The sequence below is a fragment of the Atractosteus spatula genome, chromosome 13, assembly GCF_055471065.1.
Source record: "Atractosteus spatula isolate fAtrSpa1 chromosome 13, fAtrSpa1.hap1, whole genome shotgun sequence".
NCBI lineage: Eukaryota > Metazoa > Chordata > Actinopteri > Semionotiformes > Lepisosteidae > Atractosteus > Atractosteus spatula.
In genome coordinates, this window is record NC_142718.1 from 41,178,994 (window position 1) to 41,195,514 (window position 16,521).

General features: G+C 44.2%; 1 protein-coding gene across 1 annotated transcript in view; it reads right to left on the reverse strand.

Annotated features, from left to right (window-relative positions):
• Positions 1–14,369, reverse strand: part of kif5c (kinesin family member 5C) — a 46,371-nt gene extending 32,002 nt beyond the window's left edge. The window contains exons 1-3 of the mRNA XM_088930093.1: positions 13,814–14,369; positions 1,750–1,837; positions 651–724 (exon numbers count right to left, since the gene is read on the reverse strand). Coding sequence (XP_088786219.1) covers positions 651–724; positions 1,750–1,837; positions 13,814–13,939 — 288 coding nt within the window. The 5' untranslated portion in view covers positions 13,940–14,369. The remainder of the gene's footprint in view (positions 1–650; positions 725–1,749; positions 1,838–13,813) is intronic.
• Positions 14,370–16,521: the final 2,152 nt, after the last annotated feature.

Below are 16,521 nucleotides of genomic sequence, written 5' to 3' on the forward strand. Positions count from 1 at the left end.
ATATTGCTGACAAGAATACCACACACTTAATCCAATTTATCTTTATCCAGCCTAATGTGTAGCAAAGCTGAAAGTTGATAACAGTAAAAAATAAAAAACAGAATTTCTCCAATACCTAAATTTGTGACAGTGAATGTCATTTGACTTTCTTTAATGATAACTGAAGACATAGCCTTCAATTTCTGTGTGAACTCCTCATAAAGACCACAAAATTCACGAAGGTTGTCAAAACACTGCAGAAAAAAGGTGTTCTCTTGTGTTCGGCTTGTGCTTTTTTAAAATCCATGTCTTCCCCTGTTACTGTACATGAAGGTGCAAATTCTACAACGTGCAGCTGGGGATAAAGGCAACTGGATCAGCGCAACACTTTCAAAACCACCCAAAGAACCTTCCCATTGGATCTGCCTGAGTCAGAGGACCAGGTCTGTCCAGCGGACACCGGCAGAACAGTGTGTCCGGCCCATCAGTGCTATTCAGGAGCTGAAGAGGGTTTCTAGTTTTGCACACAAACCCTTTTTGTTAACAATAGTACAAATCAGGAAGCGGAGGTCTGTCTTTGTTACCCACTGCTGCGGTGTTGCCTTCACTCCTCTACAGCTGGTGCTGTAAGACAGAGCAAAGAGGAAAACACAGGGCAAAGCACAGCCTACCTCCATCGTGTGTGTCTTTCCTGAGGAGGTCTGCCCGTACGCAAAGATGGTCCCATTGTAGCCCCCAAGAACATCTGTGGAAAAACACCAGCGACAGCTAAGTACAGCAATACTCCACAAGTACAGCAATATTCTACAAGTACAGCAATACTCCACAAGTACAGCAATATTCCACAAGTACAGCAATACTCCACAAGAACAGCAATATTCTACAAGTACAGCAATACTCCACAAGTACAGCAATATTCTACAAGTACAACAATACTCCACAAGTACAGCAATATTCCACAAGAACAGCAATACTCCACAAGAACAGCAATACTCCACAAGTACAGCAATACTTCACAAGTACAGCAATACTCCACAAGAACAGCAATACTCCACAAATACAGCAATATTCCACAAGTACAGCAATACTTCACAAGTACAGCAATACTCCACGGCTGCTGGCATTCAGAGGGGAACAGGATGGGTATAACATGGATGACAGCCCAGGAAGGCTCCGGTGGGAAGGAGGTCAGGCTCTGGGGCATGCAGGTTTTGTCAAGGGATGTGTGGTAATGTAAAACCGAAAACAAAACCACATGTATAGAAAACCACTGCAAGAGAACAACACGTCCTCTCTGAGTCCAGCAGGTGAGGTCAGGATCACAGCTTCACTGTGTGAAGGGTCCTGACACCCAGCTGACCAGTGGCCAAGTGCCACACTTCCAAAGTGTGACTCCCTGCAAAGGTCCCATTTTAAAATAAAACACAAGCTGTATTCCAGGTGCAGTGTAGTGGTGTTTCACTAGTATTGTTTGTCAAACACTTTCAGTAAACGCAAAGACCTTAATGGATTCTGGACTCGTTTTCTTTCCCTTTATCACTTTGTGTGATAGACAGAACAAGGGGCTAAGAGTAACTCAATCACTATCAGACACAAAGCCATCTTAATAAATATGTATTTTAATATACCAGACAACACCTTCCAAAGAGCGCCAGTCAGTCTGTGTTAGTACACGAGCTGCACATGCAGTCCAACAGCAGCACGCGACAGCTCACATGGAGGACTTGACAGGACCAGGCAGGTTGTATCCAGGCTCGTTTCCTTACACACCTTTAACGATCTGCTTGGCACAGGCGTCGTACACATTCTCCTGAGCCGTGTTGGGAGGGAGGACTCTGTCAAAGACATATGGCTTGCCCTGTCAGATAAGAAGATACCATTAGTCAAAGGACACATATAACAGCATGTCACAGAGCCAGGACACAGCTGAAAACAGACGTCTGTGCCTGGTGGTCATCTGAGTACACTGAAACATTGTTTTTCTTTCCTTTCCCTTTCAGTGTGGAATGAGCCTTTACCTGTTCCTTAGCATACCCACAGTCAGAACGACAAGCACATCAGACTTTTTCATTTTAATAACTTTGCCCATACTCCCCATGCTACAAAGAAAAATAAATCCCTAAAAGTTGTTGAGTATAGCAGCTTTTCCCCAGAAGAGATGCTACTTCACATAATATGAAAACAAAGATAACACTTTGAAAACACCTTTACAATTTTAATCACCTTTACCGTTTAATTACTTTAGTCTCAGTTAAGTCTTTTCATACCACCATCCTTGTGACAAGAGATTTAATTTTAAACACACTCTCTGTAGGGGAAAGACAAGGTACACTTATTAATATGGAGAAATGCAGAAACATAGAGAACGTAGTCAGGATTTCTTAGACTGCCATTTGGTTACCAATAAACACTTAATTAATACCATTTAAAAATAATTAAAATTGCAAGCTGGGAGCAGGAGGCACGTCTTTACGCAAACGGTGGCAGAAGCGTGGAACAAGACACCCAGCCATATTGTTGAAAACTGAACCCCGGGGTCTTTCAGGAAACAGCGGGATGAGATCCTGAGATCAATTAACTACCAAAAGGACCAGATGGGTGGAATCCTCTCTTTCCTCTCATTTGTAAACGGTTTCATGCAGTGATTTAAAAATGCAATATAATATTAATGGCCAACAGAAAAAACGTTTCTGCCACATGTACTCTGCGTGAAAGACAGGGTCCCGCCGGCCGCTGTGCTCCCTGCTTCTCGAGTTCACGACGCTGCCAAGGGGGTCACAGGGGTGACAGCGGACCGGCTGGGCCCTGTTGCCATAGAAACAGCTTCTCACAGGGCCGCTGGCACCCACTTCAGGTAACCCGTGGCAACTCGGAAACCATGGAAAAATCACGGACCCAGTGGTTCCTCACTGGATTCTTTGAGATGCCTCCACTGTCTTGAAAGCGGCTCGTGTTTTCTTTGCCAGTGCACAACGAGAAGAGCCCTCCAGCCTCCTAGGACTCCTGTCTTCAGACGATGGTTATCACTCCATTGTAACTGCACCTGGAACCCTTCAAAACACTGCCTCCTTCCGTGACGATCACAATTCAGTTTAAAACATTTTATATACTGTATCTTCTCATATTCGCAAGCTCTCTACGTTATTTACCAGGATAAGTCAGAAACAGAAACCAGAGGCTGTTCAATTGCAGCTCCTCACTGACCACATATTGACCATATGCTGACCACATCCTTCTCGAGGAAGCAAAGAAATACACCGTTTTCTTCCCCAGAAACAATTCCAACGTCAATAAAACAAAAACGCTCATGAGGTTAATGAGTGAAGAGTGAAGGAAGGTATTTGGCAGTGCAACTGTTTAATGGCAATAATGAAGTAAACACTTAAATACTTTCTGTCACCAGTACATGGTACGCAAATCTTCAAATGTTCTAAGAACGCCAAAGTCCTAACAAATAATTAGATTACACTGATATTTAATAAGTGAATTTCAGTGGCAAGGTTGTGTATTATATAAACTTCCCCTCACTGGTTTCTGCTGTTTAACACTTGAGTTTTCAATGCTGTTGAAAGAGGTGGGCTATACTGGCACAGCATCACTCTATAACCCCCACGGCTTGCAGAACTCCTTCATCAGCATGCTTCATCAGGAACACCTACCAGTCTAACATCAGGGGTCAAAGCACCTTTGACTGCGAGCTGAACGAGAGCTTTGCTTCTGATTCAACAATTTCTGTGCCAGCAGTCTGTCTGGCCAGCTCCTGGTGCTGGCTGTTACCGAGTGCATTCTCAATGTGCTCACAGATACTGAACACCAAAGACACTGAACACTTTATTTGACTCTTGAGAGATGGTTTTCAGACATCAGATCATCATCAAAAAACAAAGCTGACATCAGATCTATATATCGCAAGCATATTTTTGACTTTACGAAATGTAATTTACCACGAAATTCATTCTTTCGGTCCTTCATTCTTCAAAAGAATGAAAAATGAAAATAATTATTTTTTTCAAAATTATCCTTCATCATCCTTCATTAGACAAATCTGCAGGAGCCATCTAATGAGACCTAACTGGGTGTGCATGTCAGAAAGAAGCCAAGTCACGCTCAGAACAGACTGTCTTTAAATCGGTTTTCAGAAGCTCTGTTTCCAGAGCTCTTTTGTGTGTCTCACACAGTTAGGGAAAACAATGACACCATTTTGTCGATACCTTAGTTAGTCCACTAGCAGGGAAGATGAGCCAGAGTGGGGAATCGATCGTGAGAATACATATTCAGTAGGTGTCCGGCGCAAACCCCCAACTGCAATGTCCTGTAATCATGCTTAATGGCAGCCTTCATCTCCATGGAGACACAGATTACAGATGGAGCTGCAAGCCTCACTTCAACCAAGCCATCCAAAAAGAAAATTACCAACCACCCCCCAGGGAAGCACAGTCTGAGGGATATTGAACACGGCTTCTCATTTTGAAGGCAACAAAAACACCTTATTATCTGTTCGATAAATATGCTGACCAAACGCCAGCACAGAAACACAGCAAGCGTCCTCAAAGAAACCGCTGCTGCTGTTTCAGATTGCTGACAAGGGAATGGGCTTGGTCGGTATCACTCTACTTTGCTCCAGCATTCTGCACAATAAGGGTTTAAAAAAGAAGCAAGGCTAATACTTGACAATGCATTTTTTCTTTTTGTCTCGCAATCCACTGTTCAAAAGTGTTCAAGTTCTGCACTGCAGGCATACCCCTTCATGGGAGGAAAAGAACTGGCTCTCACTGTACATACAGCATATCAACCACTACAAACAGAGGTAAATGACTTTCACTATATATTCTCAAAGGATGCTCTCTAGCTTCCAGTACTACAGTTCCTTCGTAATTCTTTTAACAATTTACAAACCATGAAACACAAACACACCTGATTGAACCTGGGACAGGCCTACTGGAGTCAGACACAGCCCAGAGTGAAAATGAAAGTGCTGTAGGCTGTGGGCTGTAGATCTCACTTTCTTACTGGTCCAGCTGATGTCCGGTTTGGTCTGCCCAGTTTCTGTAGAGCCTCCTTTTACTGGCTGTCTCGGCAATAAGGCGAGATTTGCAAAACACATTGTGCAAGTGTGCTATTTGATGTATTTGTAACAATTTGTAGTCCAAGGCTGAAGTTAAGGGTAGAAAAATACAGTGTCTGTCTGCTGGGTTCTGCTGTAACCAGGCCCTTAACCCCCAGTAACTAACCAGTGCCTGAAACAGCTGTACTGTACTAGCAGTCTAAACTGCACTGATTTAGAAGGTGAAGGTTTCAGAAATACCCTAGCACAGTGTTTTTCAGCGCTGGTCAAGGGTAACCACTGTGTCTTCTGTGTTTTCATAATCACAGGTGCAGTTATTTCAATCTTCTATTTCCTGCCTCTTTTTAAATTCGCTTTCAGCTCTCCGGGTGCTGAATGAGGTTTATCAGGTCAAGAGTGCTTTGCTCACTGGTGAGTTTCAAGTGAGCAAAGCTGATATATAACTATTTGGACTTGGGCAGGAGGGAGACACTGGCTCACTGTGTGAGGTCTGGTACAGTGTCATTCTCCCTGTGGCTGTTCATCATCAACTGGACATCTAGTCAAACACAAGGGAGCAAATGATAAATCAGAAAGTTGAGGAATGACCATGTGAAGCTCTGTGTGCTGAAATTGCTAATAATTATTAATAATGCACTCTTATTAGGGTATTTCTGAAGCCGATCACCAAGTATAAAAAAAAGTCTACCCCAGCAAGCAGATCACTTACAGGCAGCAATTAACACTGGTGATCAAGGGCCCAAGTGGAACAAGAGCTTACAGACACAGGGGGGCCTCCAGTCACAGTCCTGGATGATCCACAGGTGTGTATCTGCTCAACATCAAATAATATTCATAAGTCTAAGGATTACAGGGTAATAAAAACACATTTTTTGCTACAGTCAACCCACTAATCTTTTAAAAACTCTCTCACAGGGATATATTGCTCATTATCTAACAAACCTCATAACTTACATTCTTTGTTGGAAATGAACATACAGTTTTTATTGTATATTTTATATTAGTATTATAACTATAAATCACCTCCACCAGGAGTTTTTTGGTTTAACTCATTCGATGGCTGAAGATTTGCTACAGCAGCAGGCACAAGAATATGTCAATCTTGCACACAATTAACATTGAAATACAATTAATATTCCTTATCTTAAAAAAAGTCATGAATAACACATTTAAAATAGTCTGATTTATGAGGGACAGCAAGATATAAAAAAATAAGGTTTCAGATGGAGAGGGATATTACAAGTGGTTTGCAAATCTGTATGTTGTTAGATGCTGTTGTTAATGATGGCGGTGATTATTTCGTAAGTCACAAGATCTTCACTCTACAGAGTCTCCCTGTGTCCCTCTGCAGGACTGCTCTGCCCCAACACTGAGCTGATATTCATTCCTGTCTTTGTAATGACATTAAAAACTATACAGGCCAAGCATAGTTATTAGCCTGTACATGTGCCAGCTGCTTGATTTATTTTGTTTTTAATTAAGCCTCTTGTGTCACAACTTCAATATCTGACAGCTCTCTGCCTGATCCCAGGAGAGGAACACAGGCAGCTATGGGCATGAATTAAAAAGCCAGCAAAGATGGTCTTTACATTCTGGTTAAACGTTTAACGGAGCTTAACTCAATCAGTGCATTTAAATGCTGACAAGTATCTGGAAATAAGATATACAGTATGCATTTTTAAATAATGTTTCAACATACCTTTTCTATAATCAAGCAAACTATGAATATATACCTGGTATCTTACACTGCCATTTCACAATTATGCAAAGTTTGATTTACTGCCAACAAAAATCTGCATATTTTTCCTCCTGCAAGCTAAGTTGTGAAATATTTTTTGTAGATCCTGTGACTGGTACACTGGGGCCAGAGCTCCTGCTGCCAGCCTCCTTGTTGTCACTACCTTTGCATCAATATGACAGCCAACATTTCAGGGACTCTCCAGACAAAACAGATGCCTTGCCTGACTCCTTCCCACAACCTGGAATAATTTGACTTTCCTGAACAATCTAAATTGTTAAAATTAGATGGTAGCAATTGAGTTGCAGGTGGACTTAGCATTTTCTGGGAAAAGTCTCTGTCAAAGTCTTTGTTAAAGATCATTCTGTTATATTTGTCTCAACACGACATGCATCATGTCTTTTGGAAAATGACAGAATTGGAGTTCAAGCTGGCTCCACGAGAACATGCTCAAGAATCATCCTGGCTCCCTGACTTCCTCTGAAACCTAGAGGTGTGCTGAGGTGCTACCACACCACCTGGGGGTTTGTATGACTGCACAGGTGCACCACGATCGGACAAGGTTTATTAAAGGGCATCAAATCCCATTCGCCATCTCCTTCACGTCACAGGCTTACAGGCAATACATTACAAATACAGGTCATTTCTCCACTATGGAGAAACAAAAGGGATACAAGTCTATCATTTTAATGAGGGTGGTCCTTGCTCCAGGACTTCCAGGACTTGAAGTCTTTAATATGAGGAACCAGGCACATCTTTCCATTTTTATTGACATTCTTTGTTCTGCAATGTGTGCCTACAGTGGGTATACTGGTGCTCATTCATACACCTGGGTAAAGAGCCACAGTACTGTCTGCAGTGAGGGCCAGAGACGCACCCACAACACTACACTTCCTGCCGTCAAGCAGAGCGGTCACTCGTATTGCTTTAAAGTGCTCCATCAGCCAAAGACTGCAGCCTGTAAAGGGCACAGGCTTGCTCTTCCCAGCATCTTTCTAATGAGATTCATAAGAAATCGCCGCACAGCAGGCTGCAGCTCCAATTAGCTGGCTGACGTTTTTAATGAGGCAGTCCGTAGCAAAGCCAGAAGTTAAGCTGAAAAGAAAGCCACAGCAGCAGAATTCTAGACAGGTCTTGCACAAGAGGAAAAGACAACCTGTGCCAACATCCAGAGACTCGAGACTCCAGAGCGCCACAGCTGCTCGCCCCCTTCAGGTCCCCAGTAATAACCGCAGACTCATTTGCCGACGCGAGCAACACAGGACACGGCAGGAACGTGCTGCTGTTCATACCCCCATGGGCTGAGGATCTATTCTTTCTGTCTCTTCTCTGCTGTTGGCTTCTGACAGCGAGGCTTCGTTCCCAGCGCCAGCCGGTGTCGTGCAGGTGTCTCGTGCCCTGGACCAGTCGGGGGGAGGATGAGGAGAACGTGCTGAAGCAGCGAAGTGCAGAACGACATCTCTATCGCCCACCGAAGCCACACCCCGGATCAACGCTACACGACTCCTCCTCGCGAGCAGTCAGGGAACGTGCCCCAAGTCTCCTCGCTTCACCTTTCAGGGACGAGCCCTTTATTTTACTTCTGCTCTGATTGTAAGGGTCGTGTTCAGAACAGGAGAGTGCTCTAAAAGCCCATTTTGAATAGACTTGTGCCATCTTCTCACTTGCACTCCAAGCTCGAAGGAACCTCCAGACACACCTTCGACATAAATGAAGCCAGTGATGACTGGCAATAGGGAGTATCTTGCACTGGATAAATGACTGACGCAAATACCGTCTAACATCAAATACATGTTTACCATTCCTTCCCCCTTTCAGGAGCTGACTTCAGAACTGTGACAGCAGGATCCTGAAAACGCCATTTTATCAGCCTTTCCACATGACAGCAAAGTGCTCAGACAGCCCAGGCAAGCATGTCATTGTGTGGGTTTAAAGGAAAGAGTAGGAGTGATTTTTATTAGTTCATCACGCTCCTGCATAAAAGAAAGTCTTTATCACAAGGAAACAGGCAGATTTCACCACGAACGAAGAACTGAAGGCCATGTGCACCGATTTATAGATTATGTGAACTTGGATTACACCTTTATTTGAGTTGATTTACATTCAAGAGAATACATAATAAAGAATTGCTTTTCACTAAATATTTCAACAATAACGTTTCTGTGCTCAGGAAATAAGGCAAAGAAATAACCTTATAGTAAGAGTCTGAAACTGCTACTGAGGACTGACCAATTCAGCTCAAAGCCTTTCCAGTCCTGTCCACTGTGTTACGTTCCTACTCTCAGATCCTTAATTGTTTAATTGATCATCAGAATAATGAATATAAAAATGAATGTGCTGAAGGGGGAGGGAGGGAGAGAGTCACAATTTCAATGTCATATTCCACAATTAACACTAATGGCCCCGGGTCCAGCTACAACCGCAGAACACCAGAGAAGGGCAAGACGAGGTCCTCAGTTCTTCCCTCAACAGCAGAGTCATCTGTCAGTCTGTCAGTATGTGAGGAGGCAGGCGGAAATCATCCTGGACTGGGCTGTTGCCTCAGCTGATGACTTCTGGATGTGCTCATGCTGCAGTAACGGACTGTTCCTTCGATACACAACTTCACAACTGCTCTTCCTATGAAAGGCTGTGCAAGAGGACGTTTTCACGATACACAGCTCTGGAGCTTTTCCATATTGGTTGCTGCAGTCGCAATGGAAGGTAACAGCAATTTCATTATTCCCCCTTCTCTCACTTGGTTTCTAACCCTAGGCATAGGAATGATAATTTCAACACACTCCTAATGAAGTTAGAGCTCACACTATAGGTCCACACACAGCACTGAAGACACGGTGAGTCAGTGAAACCATCACATTCATATTAATTGCAATATTTCTATGGAATCAGCTCCTTCCTAGTCATTCTGATTCATTTCAACACTGCAAAAAGCACCTGCAGGACAAACGCCACAAGCTGATAAAATAGAGGTCACTTTAAAAACTAATCAGAGGAGAGTTAGACTGTTATCTTGTCTTTTTACCTCTTTCTAGACATCCCAAAAAGACCAGGGATTCTGCATTTGTGGCAATATATAGTTCACCATTGGTAGATTAAAAGTACTGCATATCACATTATTATTTTCAACCTGGAGGCTTTTCCATCTTAATAATTCTTATTCTGATCACAGCATCGTAATTATCGGATTCTTAAAAATACTCTCCAAAGCAGCAAGCATCCTTTTCACTGCTGTGATATACACATCTCAATTAGGTTTAAAATCATAATTAACATCATGAATGAGGGGGAAATGAATAGAACTAAGCCACGGGAACGAAAACTGACATATGCATATGTCTTTGATGTACAGTGGTATAAGAGCTAGTGTATTATTGAACTTGCACAACATTATACAGTATTTAAAATATATTCTTATTGCCTTATAATTGTAATTCATTGCTAAGATGATAAAACAACAAAAACAATTGAAAGAAAGCTAATTAAAGCTGTTTCTTCACCATGAGAGAGGGTAGCTGAGGGATATTAATTTTAACTTCTGTGACATGCAAAAACGGTGCAGTTTTATTGTGACACTAGTATTGTTAAGAAACCCAGCTTGTCCCTTGTTGTGGACCTGTGTTATTTGTTAATTGTTTTCAATGCATATCCAGTATCCTTCCAGTGAAAGAAAGAAATGAAAATATAAAGCAATATGAATTCCCTTTTCCTTTATGTTTTAATTAACCCAAAACCTTGTCTGTGAATGAAATTTTATTGTTCAGTTGTGTGTTATTAAGCACCAGTCACTGTAATTCAAAATATTAAACTTTAACATAACACAATGGACATCAGAAATGGTCATTGCTTTTGTTCTTCGGTTATTAAATTCTAAATTAAAATAAATAATTCAACAGGACTGTCAGAAGTGATGTGTGGTGCGGCGATGTTCGTCTGAAGACAGGTACCATGACAACCATCTTTACAGCCTTTTTCAACAGCACACTTTCCATTCGCTACGATTGCCAAAGCCAACAGCAGACGTCCAGAATCATCAATTAAAAGTCCATCTCCGCACAGGCAGATACATTTGCTAACACACATCACATATCCCAGCTCCTCTCTGCATCTTCGCACTTTCCTCCTTTTCTCTGGCTTCTCCTAATCTATACTCCTCCTCTTCTGTTACAAAATATTCTTTCCCACTGTGGCATCCTTTGGCCTTCCTTTATCTTCCCAAACAAACTGGATGAACGTCTCCTTTTGTCCAATGGTGAGAGTGTTCTGTCAGCCAGGGGTTATCAGTCCTGGTCCAAGAGGCTGGTGTGTGTGCTTTCAGGCATTTCTGCAAGTTCTTTACTCAAAGAGTATCTCATGTGTTAAAACTGACACAGATTTGTTTAAACGTGAAACAAAACTGCCAAGTTCTCGAGGCAACATTCTGCACCCAGTAGAGTACTGTGCTCATAGTCACTCGTTTCATTTTTATTACATAAGAGTTCAAAATGCAACAAAATGACCTCACCCTGACAGTGGGGAGAGAAGTGTTTTCACAGTCTGTGCTCTGTAACAGACCAGTGAGCTCTGCTAGTTAGACTGCCTCCCTGCCTCAGTGTCATTGAGCTCTGTGACAGACCAGTGAGCTCTGTGACAGACCAGTGAGCTCTGCTAGTTAGACTGCCTCCCTGCCTCCCTGCCTCAGTGTCAGTGAGCTCTGTGACAGACCAGTGAGCTCTGTGACAGACCAGTGAGCTCTGCTAGTTAGACTGCCTCCCTGCCTCCCTGCCTCAGTGTCAGTGAGCTCTGTGACAGACCAGTGAGCTCTGCTAGTTAGACTGCCTCCCTGCCTCAGTGTCAGTGAGCTCTGTGACAGACCAGTGAGCTCTGCTAGTTAGACTGCCTCCCTGCCTCAGTGTCAGTGAGCTCTGTGACAGACCAGTGAGCTCTGCTAGTTAGACTGCCTCCCTGCCTCAGTGTCAGTGAGCTCTGTGACAGACCAGTGAGCTCTGCTAGTTAGACTGCCTCCCTGCCTCAGTGTCAGTGAGCTCTGTGACAGACCAGTGAGCTCTGCTAGTTAGACTGCCTCCCTGCCTCAGTGTCAGTGAGCTCTGTGACAGACCAGTGAGCTCTGCTAGTTAGACTGCCTCCCTGCCTCAGTGTCAGTGAGCTCTGTGACAGACCAGTGAGCTCTGCTAGTTAGACTGCCTCCCTGCCTCAGTGTCAGTGAGCTCTGTGACAGACCAGTGAGCTCTGCTAGTTAGACTGCCTCCCTGCCTCCCTGCCTCAGTGTCAGTGAGCTCTGTGACAGACCAGTGAGCTCTGCTGCAGTTAGACTGCCTCCCTGCCTCACTGGTTCAGCATTAATTAGATCTTAGCCCATTCACTGACATGTTGAATCCTAGAATGGACTGAGTGTCTCTGCAATGTGTTAATTTACGGCAGTTGTGAATTTAAAGTAATGGCTTCGGTTCAATGTCAGCATGAAAAAAACCTCAAAGATGCTAATTAAAGATGAAACCTCAAACGCAATGGATTCAGAAGCAAGGGTGTTTGTTCTCACTGCTGTACCTGCACACAGATCCCAATAACAACACACACCAAAGTCCATTACTGCTTCAGCGCTTCCTGGCTGAAGTAGAACAACCTGCTGCTTGTGTTTTTCCCTCTGTGAAGGAGGTAACAAGCATGGCGTCACTACAGTGTGGATGTTTCTAGCTCTAATTAGTACTGTAATTGTCAAGGGCAATCCTGGGAATGTGGGGGGATGTCTTGAACAGCAGACAGTAGTGTTTTCTACCTTCAGGGCAGGGTGCGGCCATATTGTGTAAGGTACAGTCTCTTGGTATTGCAGGAACAGAAATATCTGCGCACATCCATCATCGCTCCAGAAGTCTTTCGAAAATCCATCATCTTGTCAGCATCGCCTGTAGTAAGCGAGCAACCACTTAATGTACAGCTTTGTGTTTAATTATTTTTTTTTTGCCAGCAGGTTCACTGTGTCAAGCGCGCTTTAGTCATAATTCCTAAATTAGAAAGACGCATATTCCGTCTCTGTCAGCAAAGGATGCCGGTGGTCCAGGATCCGTCATTTTATGGAACAGCCCCACCAACCCCAAATAAAAAAAAAAAATGAAAATGGAAAGCAGTCTCATCAGGTAGCACAAAGACGGCGGGCACCCAGACGGGCGAGAGTCCAGCGCCCCCCTCCCATGACGTCACTCCGGACCGCGGCGCGAGAGCTGCCGCAGCGAGCGGACAGCCCGGACCCGCAACCGAGCAGCCGGAGCCCGGCCGGGCCGTGAGGCACCCCCGCAACACCGCTCTCGCCGTACTGCTGCCTGGGGGGAAACGCACGTCTGTAGTGCGTCCTTGCAAGCTAATACTTCCATCACTAGGCAATTCCTGCAAGCTCCGGGACCAATCGGACAGACATCTGCAACAAAGTGGACATTTCCGACACAGTGTCTTCTTTCCCGTGCTCCCGTCTGTGAATACATGCAGCTCTCGGCGTTACAGGCAAACTTCACAGACCATTAATTATTCTCCCACATCCATTACCGCTGCTAACAACGTCGATTCACACTTTTGACCCTCACGGACAAACTGTACTTCAATGTTTGACTAACCGTTTACCAAATCAACCAAGCACGTGTTTGAGATTCCTTTTTTTTTTTGGAGAAAATAACAAAATAACGATAAAACCAATAACGTGCTCTTCACCGCAAACACCCAGGTAAAGACGCGTTACCAAACATCATTTTCATGCTGTAAAGATGATCAGCGGGAAGTATTTCATTGCCCTTTCTGCCCAAGAAACTGTCAAAAAGCAAATGAGAGTTAAATGCCCACAAAATCAAATACCTAACTGATCAAACCGATGTGCTAAACAAATAACTGTGATTTTTGACGGATTACGCAAAATAAATAGGACCGCAAGCGTCCTGATTATCATTACAGCAAGCGTGATTCTTGTTTCCAGCTACAGCCCCGTTTATTAACAATGCCCTCAACCATCGTTCGGCAATTAACGTGAAACACAGAGATAAAGGTCTTACCCCTATAACGACCGTGTCATCGTCCTTAAATTTGGGGATGTACTTGTCGCCCCTTACGATCTCGGCTGCATTTAACGGCCGGAATCGGCACATCACTTTGATGCTGCATTCGGCTGGATCCGCCATCTCAGTCTACCCCAGCAAGAGCGCAGTAATGCGAGTTTCCTTCACAACCTATTCAGCAGAAGCACGGACGGACTGCGCCGGGGAGGCCCAGGAGAGTCGCGTCAGCCTCAGAACACCATTGTCGTCTGCCGCAGATCAGCTGCTGCCCTTCATGCCCCTCAGCCGCTCGGCTCTGCAATCTCCTTGCATTGAAAGGTTTAACAAGAATGCATCTATACGGACATGTATTCCTGCGAATAGCATTCAAGTCCCTGCAGGCAGGCTGAAGCCGCGGGAGGCAGGGATGCAGTGTCCCCCCCTGTGTTGGAGAAGCCGGTGGCAGCTCAGAGCTCAGGAGTTCAGAAATCGCATCCTCCTTCGCGCTCCGTCACCTCGCAGCAACAGCACCGGGCACCTTCCCTCCTCTGGATCTAACTCCTCCCCTGCTCCTCCTCACTCACACACACACACCGGCTGGCGTGGCGTCGCATTACACCATAAACTCCGTCGGTTCACCTAGGTATTCTGGGCAACGTAGTTCTTCTGCAGAATCCAGTGCGACCTTTCTTGAACTTGAACGTGAAATTCATTGCCATGGGTAACCGGTTCTGGTACAATGGAATTCTTACTTACAGAAAGTCTCTCCATTGTCCAAAAAAAAAAAGAGTGTAAAACACAAGGTGTCGTCCGCCAATGTAATGACGCGGTAGCCGCTGTCTTGCTGTGCAGTCGTGAGTGCACAGGGCGGACACGCCTGGACTCAGACAGCAGCCTTTCTGAAGGAGCCGCCAGGTCCTCTGCAGCGGCCCAGGTGTTAAGCTCAGTGGAAAATGTACGACAACAGTCTAAACGGATTCCTCCTGGAGTACAGGAGACATGTATCCAGAGAGAGAGAAAAGCAAAAGCTAAAAATACAGCATCTGAAAAGGTTCAGCGACTCAATTGTGAAAACAGAGGGATTAAAAAAACAGCAGGATGCAGGTTAATGAAATGAGTATGTTACAGGATATTGTAAGCCAAGGACATTAGAAAGGCCAAGAGAGAAATTGAGAGGAATATTGCAATGGAGGCTAACATAAATAAGAATAAATTCTTCCAGTACTACAAAAGCAAAACAAACACATGAGGTCAAATCCATTAGGGACAAAACTGGTAAATGTCTAGACAAGGAGAGGGAAATGGCTGATGTACTGAACAAGTTTTTCACTCAGCTGCTCATTAGGGGCCTCTGGCAGTGGAGGGACAGAGTTCTGTATCAGCACCGAAGAGGCAGAAACCTTCTGGGCACTAGAAGCTCAAGAAACACGGCATTTAACATGCGGAAACTGGCCTGTTCGCCTGACGTGGCTTTTATGTAATTAAGACAAATTCCGTGATTTTTCTGGGATTTGGGGACCAATCGGAGAGATTTACATTTTCAAGGAAAGTGATGTTCAATTCATGAATTCTTGCAGCGGTGCGTTTCCTGAAGGTTTGAGGTCGACCTCACTGACTGCAGAGGCCGGATCAGGCCTGGGATGGCAGGCCAGGGTGTTGGTGGACCAGCAGGTGGTTCTGAATTTCCAAACCAACGACACACGATCACAGCAGAGGGCACCACTGTGCTGTAGAAGCATTCTTGTGGCTCAGCTGAGGTCCTGCCTGCTTGGTCTTTAAGAGACCCCTCCAGTTAGGAAGCATTTTGGTTCCCAGGGCGGACAATGAAGTGGGGCTCCTCCTGTATGTGAAGCCCTTAGGAATGTGATCATACATTTGATATCAATTCAGAAAATATTACATATGAACAAAATTATTATCGCACTTCTACATACCAGTTGGTAAAGCCACAGTTTTTAAAGACTTCATGAACAAGAAAAAAAGCTCGCCACTCCGCGTGAAGGGATCAATTTCCAGGAACCGGGCTGTTCTGCTGCCGGCGCGGTCTCGAACGCTAGCAGGTACAGCTAGATTGCGTCTTTCAGCAGCTTACAGGACACGTCTCTGAAACAAGAGGCCTCCTTTGGAAACAGCTGGAGGTTCTGAAGCAAATTGTATTCTAAAAAAAATGTGCAGTGCGGAGAACTGTGCATGTACGTCTTTCCGATTGCAGGTTCAGGAACATGCTCTGCCACACTGACACCCCCTTGCTGCTGAGCTTGAATGAAGCACACGTAATATGAAAAGCATGATTTGAATTTTACCTTAAGATAAAAAGAATGTACTTGCCGTTTAGAAATTATACTGTTCAAATCCAGATTTATTTCAGTACTAATCAGGAATGTTTAATGCTTCCTCATAGGAGTGCCACCTACTGGTTAAACTGCATGACAAGGTGCTCATTCCAAATTGAATACAGAAAATTATACCTCAGCTTCTCTGACTGCTAGTGGAAACCATACTGTTTAATACCATGCAAAAAAAAAAAAAGGTGATCTTAAAAATTGCCAAATAGCAAAACAAGCTGATACTACTTTTAGGAGTCGTCTCTCTTCTGAGGAACAACCACCCATGTACAGACAGCAGCCCCATTGCAACTGCATTTTGAGAACTGCTGCTTTTAGACCGCATCACCTTTACTGTTTTTTGACTGGAATGCATGGAGAAGAAGCTTAAAGAGCTTAGCA